Genomic DNA, 16,637 nt, shown 5'->3' with positions numbered 1-16,637 from the left:
GCATTTGTGGGACTGCCCATTTTGTTGTGACGCGAGTTGATTGTGATCCTGCGTGCTGGCGCTGCCCCAGGTTCAGTGTTCTCTCCAACGATACATAACCAATCAAATTTCCCCATTAAGTTCTTGCGTTTAATGAAGACCGCAGATTGGCTAATATGAGCGTCAGTCATTCCTTGTTGCCGTGAAGCGCGGAAATGTGAAAAGACGAACGCGTCGCAAGCTGACGAGAGCGAGCCTATTACAGCTAAGGTTATAACTGTATTTTTACGACGATCCGGATTCAAATGTAACTCCACCACCGGAAAATACGAGTTGACGTTAAACCTTTCAGAGAGAGTGGCTTAAAGATTTCGAGTGTCTCTGCTATGAAAATGTAACTTACTGTGTTTACTGTAAATCCTGTAAAACGGCGTTAATGGCGGAATCAAAACATTTTAAGCGCCAGACGTACCTTGCTTAAACATGGCGAAAATGCCAAAAACATAAGACGTGTCATGACAAATGTGTTTATTATTGATGGAGACACCGACCTGTCTGTCAAAGTGTGTTTGATGGTGTATGTGCGCATGCGCTGGTGAATGGACATTCGACAAACATCCTTGTGGTCCATGTTGACGTGGAATACGACAATGCTGATGGTATGTTTTTGTTGTATTTTTTAAAACATTGCCTATTTAGTAGTAAAAGCATCCTGGTAATGCAGTTATCAATACCAATATATATTAGCCTTCTATATTAGGGTCACTTTTTTGTAATGTCACAATTAATCAGTGTTTTACTTGTTTGCTAGATTTTCTATGTAATCTTAATCATGTTACCTGTAATTGTTAAATTATTATTGCTGCTATACTATTTCAACAGCATTTGGGTATTCAATATTCATTTAGGAATGTATGCAGCAAAAAATAAAATAAAATAAAATAGAAGACCAACTTTTAAATGCTGGCCATAGGATGTGTAAAGCCCGGCGGTGGTGTTTTATTTTTAATAAAATAAATCTATTAACATTTACATTGTAGTTGTGGTGCTTTTTAATTTTTGGATGGATGCGCCTAAATTTTTGCTGGTGCTCCTAACTCTTTAAAGTTGGGAGCACCAGTGCTCCCAAATAAAAAAGTTAATTTTGAGCCCTGAACAGATAATAAGCAAAGTATGGCATCATCACAATTTGATTACCCCAAAATCGACTGGGATGCTCCAGATTTGTATCAAGAGTTCGAAAGATTTCGAAGCCACGTCCAATTCGTCTTTGACGGTCCGCTATCTGAGCAAACAGCGAAACAGCGTGCAGGTTGGCTGGGCACGTGGATCGGTGAGCAGGGCAGAGAGATATACAAGACGCTGCAGTGGTGTGAAGGTGAGAAAGATGACCCGTCTAAAGTCCTTGATAAGTTTGCCAACTATATAAGGCCAAGGAAAAATAAAAGAATAGCCAGACACCGCTTTAAGCAAAGAAAACAAGGAGTCACGGAAGGTTTCGATCATTTTGTGAAGGATTTGAGACTCCTTTTAATGGATTGCGAGTATGCAGATTCAGATGATATGTTGATTGACGCGATAATAGCGGGTGTAAGAGAAAAACGCGTCCAGGAGAGACTGTTAGACAAAGGGGAAGATCTAACACTACCCAAAGCAATTGAAATCGCCCAGCAGTTTGAACTGTCGCAGAAGCAAATTAAAATAGTCAGAGAGGAAGAGTCTCAAGTGCAAGCAGTACACGTAAAAACAAAATACCAAACTGCAAACAAGAAAACTTATCAGAAAAAAACAGACGAAATTTGTGCAGAAAGAAAGGCATGAAAATCGACCAAAAACCTGTCCAAGTTGCGGTAAGGACCCACAACATAAATGGAATCAGGGGAAATGTCCAGCAAAAGGCTCAGTATGCTCATACTGTCACAAGCCAAACCACTGGGTGGCAGTATGCCGAAAAAGATTAGTCAACACAGACGGTGTGCAGTTGCAATCTGAAACAGAAGATGAGGAAATGCTGAACATAAATGTCACACAAACAACTGAACAAAGTGATGATAAATGGACAGCAGACATTGAAATCCTGTGTCAGAAGGTGCCATTTAGAATAGATACAGGTGCAAAATGTAACACATTGACATTAAGTATTTATAAAGCACTTCTTCATGATGGTGAGCTTAAATGCTCTAATCGAGTGCTGAAGTCCTACTAAAACCATAAGCTAAAGCCTGTAGCTGCGGTTGATCTTCTGACTAAATACAAGGATGCTAAGATGGTAACAGAATTTGAGATTGTGGACATTTCTCAAGAAAATGTGCTCAGTGGTGCAACATCTGAAGCCTTAGGCTTAGTTATGCGCTTGATGCATTGCAGCCTACAAAGATAGAAAATAAGACACATTCTTGTCACCTGACAAACAAACAAAATGTGCCAGCAGGACTAGATGGTTACCCAGAGCTGATTCACACTACTGGAACCTTACCAGGCAAATACACGATTAAAATCGACCCGGAAGCAAAAGGTGTAGTCCATCCTGTCCGCCGTCAACCAGCTGCACTGAAAAAGAAAATAATAGAGAAATTACATGAGATGATTAAATATGGATACATCACAAAAGTCAGCCAATCGACAGAGTGGGTGAGTTCGATGGTAGCAGCTGTCCGCAATGGCAAGGTAAGGATCTGCATTGACCCGAACGACTTGAATAAAGTCATAAAAGGGAACATTACCCAATGCGCACCATCGAAGAGGTTGTCTCCACAATGCCTGGTGCTAAAGTCTTCTCAGTCTTGGATGCAAAATCTGGCTTCCTGCAAATAGAACTAGATGAAGCATCATCATTTTTGACAACCTTTAATACGCCCATTGGCAGATTTAGGTGGCTTAGGCTTCCTTTTGGTCTAAAATGCTCACCGGAAATCTTTCAGCGTATAATGGATGAGATGCTTGAAGGCATCAGCGGAGCGATAAGTGTCATGGATGACATTCTCATTGCAGCACCCTCAGTAAAGGAACATGATGAAATACTCCGAAAAGTAATTCAGAGAGCAACAAGCTACAATCTGAGCCTCAATTTCGACAAATGCCACATCAAGCAATCTTCTGTGCCCTACCTAGGACACCTGATAACATCAGATGGTCTGAAAGCAGACCCAGCTAAAATAGAGGCTGTCAAATCCATGCAAACGCCAACAGACAAGGACGGTGTTCGTCATTTTCTGGGTTTCGTCACATATCTGTCAAAGTTTCTGCCAAACCTCAGTGAAGTCGATGCACCTCTAAGACAGCTCCTGAAAGCTGATGTTGAATTTGTATGGCAACCAGCCCAACAACAAGCCTTTGACAAACTTAAAGACTTGTGCACAAAGTCCCCAGTGCTGCAGTTTTTTGATCCATCTAAGCCGGTTGAGATCTTCTGTGATGCCAGCAGCAACAGCCTTGGCGCTGTCTTATTACAGGACAGTCATCTAATCGCTTTCTCATCCAGGTCACTAACAGATACAGAAATGCGCTATGCGCAAATTGAGAAAGAGATGCTCTCAATAGTGCATGCATGTGTCAAGTTCCATAATTACATATTTGGAAACCATGTCACAGTTTACAATGACCACAAACCTCTGGAAGACATTTTCAAAAAGCCACTGCTTTCTACTCCAATGCGCATACAGAGAATGCGCATCCGTCTCCAGTGGTATGACCTGACTGTTAAGTACAGATGAGGAAAGGACATGGAACTGCCTGACACACTATCTAGAGCTCAGTTACCAGAAAACAAGCCAGATATGGAAGGCTTCGAGTGTGTCTCCATGCTAAATTTCGTTTCAGTCAGTGAGCATAAATATTCAGAGCTCCAGGACTGCACAAAGAAGGAGCTCAGCTGTCTTCAGCAAACAATCCGACAAGGCTGGCCAGACCACAGGCGTGAGGTGCCGGATGTTGTACAGCCATTTTGGGACTCACGAAGCCAACTTGTCATTTCTGATGGTATTGTCTATAAAGGCCTGCGTATAGTTGTACCCCCTTCCATGCAAGGTCATATGCTGAAACTTATACATCAGTCTCACTTAGGAATAGTGAAGAGCAAGCAGAGAGCTCGCGAGGTCCTATACTGGCCAGGCATGAGTGCGGAAATCGAGCAAAGTGTGCAGACTTTCAGAATCGCTTACCAAGACAGCCACTCAGACCAACAGAAACGCCGGATTTTCCATTTGAAGAAGTAGCTTCTGACCTGTTTGAGTTTGAAGGAAACCATTATGTTCTGCTGGTGGATTACTACTCAAAATTTATTGAGGTGGATAAGCTGAAGGGCTTACATTGTCATGCTATCATAGAAAAGCTCAAGGCTCAATTCAGTAGGCATGGAATCCCCACCATCCTTCGAACAGACAATGGTCCTCAATATTCAGCGGATGAGTTTAAGGTTTTCTGTCAAAGTTATGGAATCAATCACAAAACGTCGTCCCCGCATACGCCACACTCCAACGGTGAAGCAGAACGCGCAGTCCAGACTGTCAAGAAACTTTGGTGTAAGGCACCAGACAAACACCTTGCACTGCTTGACTACAGAACAACGCCACTGGAGTCAGTAGGCCTTTCACCAGCTCAGCTGCTGTTAGGCAGGCGCCCCCGCAACAACCTGCCTGCTGCCCGTCTGCTGCTCACACCAACAGCGTATGACCCCTTTAAAGTTAAACGGCAACTAGATGAAAGTAAAAGCATTCAGAAGTTTTACTATGATCGCAAGAGGGCAAGTGGTCCTCGTCCTGCGCTGAAGCCTGGAGATGAAGTAAGGATGCAGCCACATCCTGGCAGTCCCAAATGGTCTCCTGGAGTGGTTGTGAGATCACATTGTGCCCCAAGATCTTATGTTGTTGACTGTGGGAATAGAGAGTACCGTCGCAACATTCAGCATCTTCGCAAGAGTACAGCAGCCGCCAATGAGTCCCGTCACAGGCTTAATGATGATCAGTGGCCAGAGATGTCTGAGACAGTGAGTGTCGAGGAGCCAAAGACTGTGGAACATCCGGGCTCATCCCAAGCATCACCTGCAGAACTCGGATCTGCTAAGCAGACGCCGTCATCGGGACAGTACACTACCAGTCGAGGCAGAGTTGTGAAGCCTCCTGACAGGCTCTGCTTGTAGTCAGGGACAGGCGTGGTAAAGACGCCTTGTGGAAGTGATGTGCTAGAAACCTCTCCTTCCTAGTTACACAAGTTTGTGTTCAGAAGTTTATTGTTGTGATAATTGATATCATTGATTAGGTTGCGTGTGAGTTGTGCCAACATCTCTTTAATATTTGTACATGCAAGTTTAATGTGAATTCTTAAATTAAAGAGCAAATGCAGTAATGTTTATTAACTGTAATAATAATTTAATATGTATACAAAGTGATTTTGATAGCATGGTTTTTGTTTCATGCTTAGGAGGGGAGATGTAATGTATTGTCATGTTGACAATGCTTCTTTAAGTGATGCACCGGCCTCCGTAGCTGATGCTGTGACTCCTCCTACCTTGTATATTGTGCACTGCAGTTCTAAGTAAACTGAGTCTCTCTCGTTACTGAAGCCCTGTGTCAGTCTCATTATTTTACATTGATAAGACTATAGAAAATGTTATTCGCTGTTGTAACAGAGGCTAGCTAGTGTATGAAGGTGGTGCGGTGAGTAAACATCATTCCCTAAACTCCCAATTGGTCCGTCATGCAGGTCAAGCGTGCTGGTGCATGTTTCACTCTCCGTGGTCAGCTCCGTCTCCCTTAAAGGGAAATTCCGCCTTGAAATGATCCTAGGGTTAATAACAAACGTGTACCGAGTTCGACCGTTCACTGGAGTTTGTTTTCATGCTAGTCTAACGTGACCAGTGTTATTGCTAAACACAAATTAGCATGTTATGGTAGCCTTCGGGGCATCAGTGCATTAAAAACGAAATCGCTATGTCTATACTACTAATAATGCTCAAAATAACCCCACACTTACACTGTAGCACAATGAGGGTCTCTATATGTAAACCGAAGCATTGAGAACTTTGCAAGTGTACAGGCAGTTTATTAAAAAGAAACACTTACCGTTCATGTCTGGATCACATATCCATGCGGGCGCCATCTTGGGAAAACTGAACTCTCGCGTGAAAGCACAACACCTGTTCAGGGCAACAACGTTTCACGCGAGAGTTTAGTTTTCCCAAGATGGCGCCCGCATGGATATGTGATCCAGACGTGAACGGTAAGTGTTTCTTTTTAATAAACTGCCTGTACACTTGCAAAGTTCTCAATGCTTCGGTTTACATATAGAGACCCTCATTGTGCTACAGTGTAAGTGTGGGGTTATTATGAGCATTATTAGTAGTATAGACATAGCGATTTCGTTTTTAATGCACTGATGCCCCGAAGGCTACCATAACATGCTAATTTGCGTTTAGCAACAACACTGGTCACGCCAGACCAGCACGAAAACAAACTCCAGCGAACGGCCGAACTCGGCACACGTCCGCCACCAACCCCAGGATCATTTCAAGGCGGAACCTCCCTTTAAAGACGCGTGCATTAAGTCCATGTACGTGCAAAAAAGGATCCTCTCTCTACAAGCTCTCTCACGTAAAGTGAAGCCCACAAACCCTCATGCTAGGAAAAGAACGCAATGTGCATGTTAATGTGAAACTACAATAATAATAATTAGGGGTGGGAATCGCTTGGACCCTCATGAATCGATTCAGAATCGATTTTTAGGGTCCCTTTTCGATTCAGAATCAATTCTTGACGTACCAATTTTCATATCTGTGACGTCATTACTTCACATTTGCTCTCAAAGCCAGGTTAATGTTTGCGCTTTTGCTACTAGTCTCTGAACTGTCATATACTGTACTTTAATGCAACTAAGAGATAAATAATGTCATTCTTATATACATATATGTCCTGTTTCTGTTGTAAGACATTAAAACCAGTAAAAATTGTAATTAAACGTGACATATTAATTCTATATGTTAACCGGAATTAACTTCCACGAACTGACTAACGTTAAGCGTCTAATCATCATCATTATACACAGTGATCGGCAGTATTACTGTATTTATATAATGCAGCGCACCCAGCGACTGAATAACAAACTATGTGCATATTTTTACAGAAGTATATTCATGTTATTTCTAAACAGTCAGCGGATGGTTTAGGGCGGGGGTGTCCAATACGTCAATTGCAAAGGCAATGCCGGTAGATCACACATAACTGCTGCTCCACGCGCGAAATTGTCATTATGGTCTTTTAGAGTAATTGTGAAACACGCAGGTCTTTTTGAGTTGCTGCGCCTTTTTTCTCAAATGTGTTTTGCAAGGCCACTGCAGCTCAGTCGTCTTTAACTTCCAAAATTAACAAGGATGCGCATTCTTGTCTCACGCAGGAGAGACGCGCACGGTGTCTGTGTGAGCGAGCAAACGAGAAAGGGAGAGGGGCAGCGTAGCGCTGATTTGTATGCTTCTGATACTGTTGTGATACTGTTGTTTGTTTCAGTAAACCGCATCTCCGCTATTTTAAGGAGTACTCGACATGTACTCAAGGATTTTTTAAAAACTCCTCAAAAAGAATAGAGATATATGCAGTATAGTCCTACAAGCATTTAAAGTGTTCTTTCTCTTCTGCTCTTGTAAGCTCCGCTATGTGCTTGTGCAGTGCGCGCTCTCTTACGTTGTGTCCGTGTGCATCACCGCTCCCCCAGTTGAGTTCCGCCTTTTGGTTCTGATAACATAACGTTATTATTTTGTAAAATAACATATAAGAATTGATTATTGACATTTGTGAATCGATTCAGAATCGGCCCACGTCCGAATCGCGATTCATCTAAGAACGTTTTCTGAGACTTGTACCGTCCTAAATACTTAACCTAATAGTCAAGGTTGCGCACTTCCACATGTGCGTTTTGGTTTGTTTTTTAAACAATGCAGGAATTAAAAAATAAAGTAAAAGACTTGCTGGTAGAGCTGCACGATTAATCGTTAAAAGATCGTGATCACGATCTTAAATCCAGCATTTCGACGATTCAGGTATTTATATTTTTAAGGAGAAAAGACGCAGTCTTTTCAGCTCTCTCAACAACACGCAATCACAGCGGCCGCAATGACGTCACATTTATTATTGCGCAAGCCAGATGTGCTTGTGCTCGCTCCACTGATACAGCAGATACTTTCGCCGAGAAGTTAGACAGAAAAAAAACAGAAACTAAAGAGAATGAGTGAGGCAGAGCAAGGCGCAGGTACGTCCGACAAGAACCTTGATGTTGTTTTAGTACCAAAAAGAGGATCTTATTCCGGATCTTATCCCTTCCAAAAGGGTTTTTAGCATGGGGAAGCATTGGCTGCGTCCAAATAACCACACTTGCTGTCTTTGCACTTGACCACTTACATTACGTTTTCTTGTATTTGGCCCAAGTGTTCTAATGGGCGTGAAGATTAAGCGTGCATGTAGATTTATTCACCCGATGGACGCTCACGCCACAAGCGAGAGCGTAAAAAAACTCTCTGGAATCCTCTCAAGCCTTCCGATTGGTTGCAGCCGAATGTTTCCGCCTTGTGATGCGCCGAACCGCGTAATAGCTTATTACCATAAAGTAATGTTAATCCATGTCTACTTAAGATGTATATTTTTAAGTTTTTCTTTAAATAAAATGAATAATAATCACTCTACAATTAACATTAACTGAATTTAAAGATTTGGTACACTTATCTGAAACATTTAGAAGCATAATTATTTGCACCTGTAAAAACTCATGTTAAACTAATGTTCAGGAGTTGTACATCTTTAAAATTAACAAAATTCTTGAGAATCGTGATCTTTATTTTAAGCAAAAGAATTGTGATTCTCATTTTATACAGAATCATGCAGCTCTACTTGCTGGCTGATAAAATAGTTATCGAGACAAAGTTCGGGACCTGATTTGATGTTTAATGAGTGAATAACACTCAAAAACAATCTACCGCGCGCTCACTGACAGATCCAAAGTTTGGACACACACAGACACACGAGTGCGCGGCACCTATATACATATATACAGAGAATTACAGTTTTAATCTTTTTTTGACAGGAATTCACGCAGATATAATGCCCTTCATCGATTGGGAATATAATCACATTTCAGATGCAGTTGACTTCATCTACTGCTGTTAGTTTAGCTTTCTATGCACAATCCAGTCATAAAGATAATTTTTTCATGCAAGTACACATACCTCTTTCTTAATGATGACATCCTCTCGTTTGTCCATATTCTCCTGCTCCAGCTTCATCAGCTCACGTTGAATCTTCTGTCTCTTCATCTCAAGGGATAACTCGTAATCGTAATCACCGTTATCAGAATCTAATGAAAACAATGACATACAAACTAAGCCAAAGAGGAACATGCCTATTTTATGACATTGTATTTTAAAGATTATTTTGTAAAAAGCTAGTTTTACAAATCTTTGTTGGACAAAGTTTAAACCATGTCTTTAAGCTTGTTCAATTAACTTAGGGCTGGGCGATTTGTCCCCCTAAAAAAATCTGTGATTTTTTAAATAAAAAACTTGATTTACGATTCGATTTTTCCCCGCCCCCATTTAAAAGAAAATAATTGCAAACTGTACATATATTTTAAAAATATATATTTATTATGTTTAATTAACTCTTTCCCCGCCAGCATTTTTTATTATTTTTACAAAAGTTTAATGCCTTCCAGAAAATGCTCCTTTTTAAATATATAAACATACAATATATTAAATAAAAGAACAGACCCTCTTGCTTTCAAACTAAAAAATCCGTTTCAACCTACCTTCATGTGTTCTGTTTTTATCACCTCTCAAATATGTGTAGGTTTCATCAAAAATACAAAATTTTGAGCAAAAAGCAGAGATAATTCCATTTTTGTTTAGGACTTTTGATAGAGATCAGATGCAGAGCGATCTTTAAAACATACACAGACATACAGCAGTTTGCCCTAGGGCAATACTTCCGTTTTTTTATAAGTTGCTGAAGAGCGCCACCTGGTGGATAATAGCGGTATTGCAGATTGACGAGATAATGGGCGTGGGGAGATAACTCGTCAATGGTGGGGAAAGAGTTAAAATGCATCAACATAAAATTGCCGTAAATCCAAACCAACTCCAACTCGGGAGAGGGGAGAGGCAGAGGGCTGCGCCACAGGGAGCGTGCTACGGAAACCCTGAAGGAAGATTTGGCGAATGCAAAATGTATGTACTGCGCTATACTGCAGAGAGGGAGAAAAAAATCTAAAAAAAAATAGATTTTTTTGAAAATATGACTCGATTTGACCTACACCAACTCGATTTTAAAATCAAATCGATTTTTTCCCCAGCCCTAAATGAACTATAAACACCTGTGGAACAATACTTACAATCCTATAATCCCTAAAATCCACAATCCTTTAAAAACAATAATTCAGTCCCAAATAATGTACCATACAATATGCATTTAAATTATGCACCATGTACTAGTGTTGGGCAATATTCTCCACAGTGAGATTGTTATATCGTCAGCATGCAGATACTTAATGTCTTAATTTAACCAGAACTTTCTCTGTGTTTCAGCAAATGGAATGATTTTTGACACCTATTTTGGGAAAATGCTTTGAAATTTTTTGAAAATTCAAAACACAGTGGGCAAATTTACTTTTACGGTGGTTTGTGGATAAAACATGAGCTTCAATGAAACTTCACAAGACCGGCGAGATGCTTCCACAGGGCGGGAGATACGCGGCGTGATTGACAGCTTTGACACCAAATGGATATACGTGAAAATCAGATGACATAATTTTAGTGATGCACCGAAATGAAAATTCTTGGCCGAAACAGAAAACCGAAAAAAGGAAACCATGGCCGAGAAACCGAAACACCGAAATAAATTATTATGCCAATTATTAGTACAATTGCATTTATGGCTATCACTGTGTGCTAACTTTACTAGGGGTGTGTGACGGATAAAAAAACTCACAGTTCGGATCACATTACAGTTTTTGAGGCACAGATCAGATTATTTTTCGGATCAGCAAAAAGCAGGTGGGAAAAATCTAATAAACAATAAAGAAATTGCAAACATTTATAAAAGAGAACAAAGTTGTACATTAATAAGGTCTGAAATTAGCATTAGGTACAGAAATCAAATTAAATTAATCATAACACAATAAATTAAATATATTATTATTTTTTAGAGCTCTTTGTCATGGGTTGTTTGATCAACATTAATGACACAGACTTCAGTATGTTAATCTGACTGTAATCTATACAGACATAAACAAATGTTTTTATTAGAAAAAGAATACTGTGGAGAGAATTTTGTTTATATGTGCCCTGTCAATAACAGAGAGAAATTATGTTTGCTTGTTTTTTTTTAAACGCGTCTCTATTCAAATTATTACTCTAGTGCAGCACTGATTTGGCGACATTTACAGTACATTAAAACATTAGGATAGGTTAAGAAAAGAAACCGATCCACCATTGCAAACACAGTTTAGAACAAGCGACAACAAAGAACAGGAATCAAACAATATGGTAACAAACATGCTCCACAGCTTTCTGTTTATGGATGAAATAAAATTAAAGAAGAAAACGATAGTATGTGTGCAAATGCTGTCTATTTCCTTTGTATAATTGTTTGTAGTGGAGTGTCCTGTCTAAATATTTTCACGCGCATGCGATGTTGTACGCGGACTGTACGCGCACTGTCCGTGCGGTCTCAAGTTTTGGGCTGCACGCGGACGGTCCGCGCGGCCGGACGCGGACCCTCCTGATGACGAAAATAATGCCGCGCATACGCGGACGTCCCTAGTATACTTTCGGCTTTAAGGGCACTTAAACGCATGCATATACAGAGACTGATGGTGAATCCCAAACAGCGCAACAGTCGCTCCACATAAAAACGTTACGTTGTGTTTCATTGCTTTATTCGCCAAATGTACGTTAATGGATTACAGTAGAGACACATAGCGCGACTCTCTCTAAAGTTTACACATCAAGACATTCTTAATCTTTGCAGACGCGTGCAAACAGTTGGACCCTGAGTGAAACCTGCTTGAGCACGAAGGGGAGGGGTGGGAGAGGACTGATCACCGAGGCTGAGTGAAACCCAAGCGCTAGCGCACAGATGAAAGGGGCGCGGTTGACATTCATTTTCGGTTTACATTTTCGGCTGGATTTTTTATTTCGGCCCGAAACCGATAATGCCATTTTCGGCCGAAATTTTCGGCGACCGAAATTTCGGTGCACCCCTACATGATTTCACAACTTTTCAAAAAGGACATACGTGGTTTTCATCGGACAGCGACAATATGAAATAACGGAAGGAATCTGAAGGGGGCAAACACTTTCACACCACTGTATATAGATTTCTATATAAAAATTCTCAGTAAAATTTTATGCAACACTGTTGTGCAACTTATATTGTGTTTCAGAAAATTTAAAGTGAAATGATAATATAAGGACTACGGTAATCAAGAAATGTGCATTACAGCATGTTAAAACTATGAATAACCCTACATTCACATTATAAGCGACTTTGTCCCTGTGTTTCACTCGTTTATTTCAATTAGGTCGTTAGAAGGCATTTCTAAATCTGATTATACAACAGTTCTTTCTGGTTCTCGAATCTGATTGGCTAAAAGGCGTGCAATATTCTACTGATAACGGCACAGTAACCGCTTCAACATTTTGTATCATTCCGCCACCTGCTGGTCATTTTAGTATTAGTGATATTTTAAACACTCTCCGTGTGTCTCATTAGTTCATTAGCTCGTGAATCCCAATCGGAAGCGTCTATTCCATCAAAGATCAGCGCTCTTGGATGTTACAATAAACTTAATAGGAGTAATGTCTTGTCACATCGTGTGGACGATTAACACTTGGAAAGAGGAATGTAAACACTATTTTTTTCTGGAGCGATCTCTCTCATCAGAACGCGAAACACAGTGGAACCGCAGGTAAGCACCGCAGCTGTTAAATGTGGACATTGATCATTTATTTTATTGTGACGTGACTATTAAAACACGTTATGAGATATCACCACTGAAATATTTATAAGCAGCATGCAAAAAACATCTGTGACACTTATGAAAAACTGTTCTATTTCATCCCTACTGACCGCCAGAGGCGGTGCTTAAGCACTGAATGATCCATCTCGCGCATGCGCAGGTCGAGTGTTTATACCAACAAAGTCACCCGTGACCCCTGATGCCTACGGAGAGTCTATAACTTCCGGTGACATCAGAGGATCTGTTCCTTTTCATCTTCTCGCTTCGCAGGTTGCTTTTTCCGCGCTAGCAAAAGACTACAGGATATTGTGTTTCATTCGTTGCTGGTGGCCTTGTGACATTTTATTGTCGGAGCAGCGAGTTGCTCGCCCTCCAAAGGCCGCAACGAAATCTACCGACAGGTGAGTTACAAACTTTTTATATAACTGCTCGTTTGGTGCATTTGTTGGTGACGGCTGTGTTTTCGCTCCCTCTCCCGACATTTGTAATCTAACGTTAACAGTTACCTTTATATTATTGATTCATCTGCAATTTATTGTTGTTACACGGACGAGTTTTTTGGTTGATTGTTCAACTGCGCTCGTGTAGTTACTTTGTGCCAACTCGGTTGTGCCGGTTTATTTTGTTAAACGTCTTTTTGCGCTTTAACTGCGCTTTTTGTATTTAGTACCAACTCGGTTGTGTCGGTTTTTGTTAAACGTTCGGCGCTTAACTGCGCTTGTGTATTCGTGCCAACTCGGTTGTGCCAGTTTTTTGATAATCGTTCGGCGCTTAACTGCGCTTTGTGTATTTTGCAACAACTCGGTTGTGCCAGTTTTTTGTTAATCGTTTCGGCGCTTAACGGCGCTTTGTGTATTCGTGCCAACTCGGTTGTGCCGGTTTTTGTTAATAGCGCTTACCCTTAACTGGCTTCACAACGTTTGCGGTGACGGTTGTGCTTTCGCTCCCGGCACCGGTACTGCGTTTAGTGTCTTATTTTTTCGTTACCCTAAGCTGGTGAAGGCAGTGCTTTCGCTCCCGTTACCAGCATATTTGTACCTCAGTGACTAGATTGGTGGCAGTGTTCCCGCTGAAGCTAATCTTTTTTCTTTTTTGCTACATTTGTTGGTGAAGGTTGTGCTTTCGCTCCCTCTCCCGGCATCTGTACTGCATTCTGTGTCTATTTTTTTCGTTGGGATAGTTTACCCTTAGCTGGTGAAGGTAGTGTTTTCGCTCCCGCTCCCAGCATAGGTGTGCCCCTGTGACTAATTGGTGGCAGCGTTTCCGCCGAAGCTACCTTTTTTCTCAGTTGCCAGCATGGTTGGCAACCACTCCTGCTCGGCCTGTATGGCTCCTCTGCAGCTTGAGGATGGCCATGATTTATGTCCCTCATGTCTTGGCTTCGAACATTTAAAGGAGGGTCTTTCTGACGACCCCTGAATGAACTGCGGTATCATGCCGCGGGCAGTGAGGGCAGCTAGACTGGCTGAGGTGGAGCAACTGTTGGGCTCTACTTTGTCGATTGGACATTTGACCCCAGCCCAGCGACTGGTTCCAGATCAGTCTGGGCAGTCTAAACGTCGGGCTGCTGAGGCTGCAGGCCCCACTCCTGCAAAAAAGGCTAAGGGACCCCGGTTTGCCTCTAAAGTGGACCAACTAACAGCGGAGCTCAATACTATGAAGTCCCTCTTCCTGGCTTTCCAGTCCGGTACTGGAGCAGAGCCGCCAGATGATTTTGTCCCCTCGGCAGCCTCCTTAGAGTCGGAGGACGATGTGCTTTCCATGGCAGCGTCAGCTGGCCAGTTTAATGAATATGAGCCAGAGGTACTTCCACAGATGGAAGCCTCCCAACCTTCTGGGGCCTGCTCCCGTTCTTCAACCCATAGCTCTACTGGTGGTGTTGAGGACTGCTCTATGGGAGCCATCATTCGTATGGCTCTTGCTCGTCTCCAGTTGGACGTCCCGCAAACTCAGCCGGCTCCGGCCAGTGCTTTTTTCAGGCGTGTCCCAGCCTCCGTCAGCTTTACTGCGCCCCCATCGGAGGAGTATTTGAGGGAGTTGCAGGCATGTTGGAGGGATTCTAGGGCCCTCTCTCATGCAACGTCCGATGGCCGGACCCTGGCAGCCATGCAGGACGCCCAGAAGTTCGGATTGGACATGCCAGCAGTTGAGCCGACAATAGCGGCTCTTATCATCTCACCTGATGAGGCTTTGAGGCCGGATGCTAGGTGCCCTCGTCCCCAGTGCCGGGTTACAGATGACCTGCTCTGTAAGGCCTATGATGCAGCGGCCCGCATGGGACGCATCGGTAACTCCATGTCCCACCTGATGCTCGCTTTGTCAACTTCCCTGCAGGAGACTGAGTTGGATGCCTCTGTCCACAATTTTAGCGATGCTTCACTACAGGCATTCGCATTGATGTCTAGGGAATTGGGGCGGTTGATGTCTACTCTTGTGCAGGCTCGCCGCCAGGTATGGTTGGCACAATCTCCTCTCACTGAGGCCTGTAGGAGAACCCTCCGCAGTGTTCCGGTGGAACCAGGGGAGCTGTTTGGTTCCGCAGCTCTGGAAGCGCTTGAGCGCACGGTCCAAGCCGGACGGACTCGACAGCAGCTGTCCGGGCTTCAAAGAAGCGTTCCGCCTCCTAGCAGGCCTAGAAATCCTCCAGCTGCCCCACAGCGCAGCTCTCGTCCACAGGCTCACCCTAGGGGCTACCTAAGGTCTCTGCGCCCACGTCCACAGCCTGCTCAGCAGCAGGCACCGACATTTCGGGTGCCTGACCGGCTGCCCTCAGGACAACCTCAGTCCTTTCCAACCCGTCGTGCCTCTGGAACCTTTAGAGGCCGGGGACCCCGGCGCTGAAGCCCGGGGGTCGGCCGTCGGCTGTTTTTCCCAGCAGCAGCTCAGCTATTGGGCTGCTTCCATCAGGGACCCATGGGTGCTCTCAACCTTAACCCACGGGTACAAACTTCAGTTCCGACGCCGGCCCCCAGCCCATGGCCGGGTCAAGATGACCATCATAAGCGACCCGGCAAAAGCCCAAGCCCTCACCCAGGAGTTGTCCGCCCTCCTGGACAAGGGCGCCATCGAGCCAGTAGATCCCCTATTGCACCCCGGGGGGTTCTACTCAACTTACTTTCTGGAAGCAAAGAAAGATGGCGGACTCCGTCCTATCCTCGACCTAAGGGGTCTCAACAGGTTCCTGAAGGTTCTGAGGTTCCACATGCTGACCACTGCAGAGGTTCTACGTACAATTGCCAAAGGAGAGTGGTTTACGTCAGTAGACCTGAAGGATGCCTACTTCCACATCCCTATAGCTCCACACCATCGGCAGTTTCTGCTGTTTGCCTTTCAAGGGCGTCATTTCCAGTTCCGAGTGCTCCCATTCGGTCTCTCCCTTTCCCCTCGGGTGTTCACCAGGTGTGTGACGGCAGCCCTCTCGCACTTGCAGTCGCGGGGCATGAAGATTCTCCCATATCTGGACGACTGGCTCATCTGTGCGCCATCCCAGTTTCAGGTGGCACTGGACACGTCGTGTCTTCTCTCTCATGTGGCCCGCCTGGGCCTCCGGGTGAATTTTACAAAGAGTTGCCTGGTTCCATCGCAGGGCACGCTTTTTCTCGGGATGACTCTCGATGCAATCACCATGAAGGCTCGCCCATCACCACAGCGGGTGGACGACATCC

At 43.4% G+C, this 16,637-nt stretch overlaps 1 protein-coding gene across 9 annotated transcripts in view; it reads right to left on the bottom strand.

The window, feature by feature from the left end:
- The window catches only part of zc3h13 (zinc finger CCCH-type containing 13), a 278,860-nt gene that overhangs the window by 175,226 nt on the left and 86,997 nt on the right, over window positions 1-16,637 (bottom strand). For 8 of the 9 annotated variants that reach the window (XM_073863726.1, XM_055205268.2, XM_055205270.2 and 5 more), the window contains one exon: window positions 9,185-9,312. In XM_073863726.1, coding sequence (XP_073719827.1) covers window positions 9,185-9,312 — 128 coding nt within the window. Of the gene's footprint in view, window positions 1-9,180; window positions 9,313-16,637 lie in introns of all 9 variants that reach the window. The other variant, XM_073863730.1, reaches the window with a different exon arrangement.

The sequence above is a fragment of the Misgurnus anguillicaudatus genome, chromosome 3 (genome assembly GCF_027580225.2).
Source record: "Misgurnus anguillicaudatus chromosome 3, ASM2758022v2, whole genome shotgun sequence".
NCBI classification, from domain to species: Eukaryota; Metazoa; Chordata; class Actinopteri; order Cypriniformes; family Cobitidae; genus Misgurnus; species Misgurnus anguillicaudatus.
Note: the sequence above shows the minus strand (reverse complement) of the source record. Positions and strands in the feature narration are given on the sequence as shown.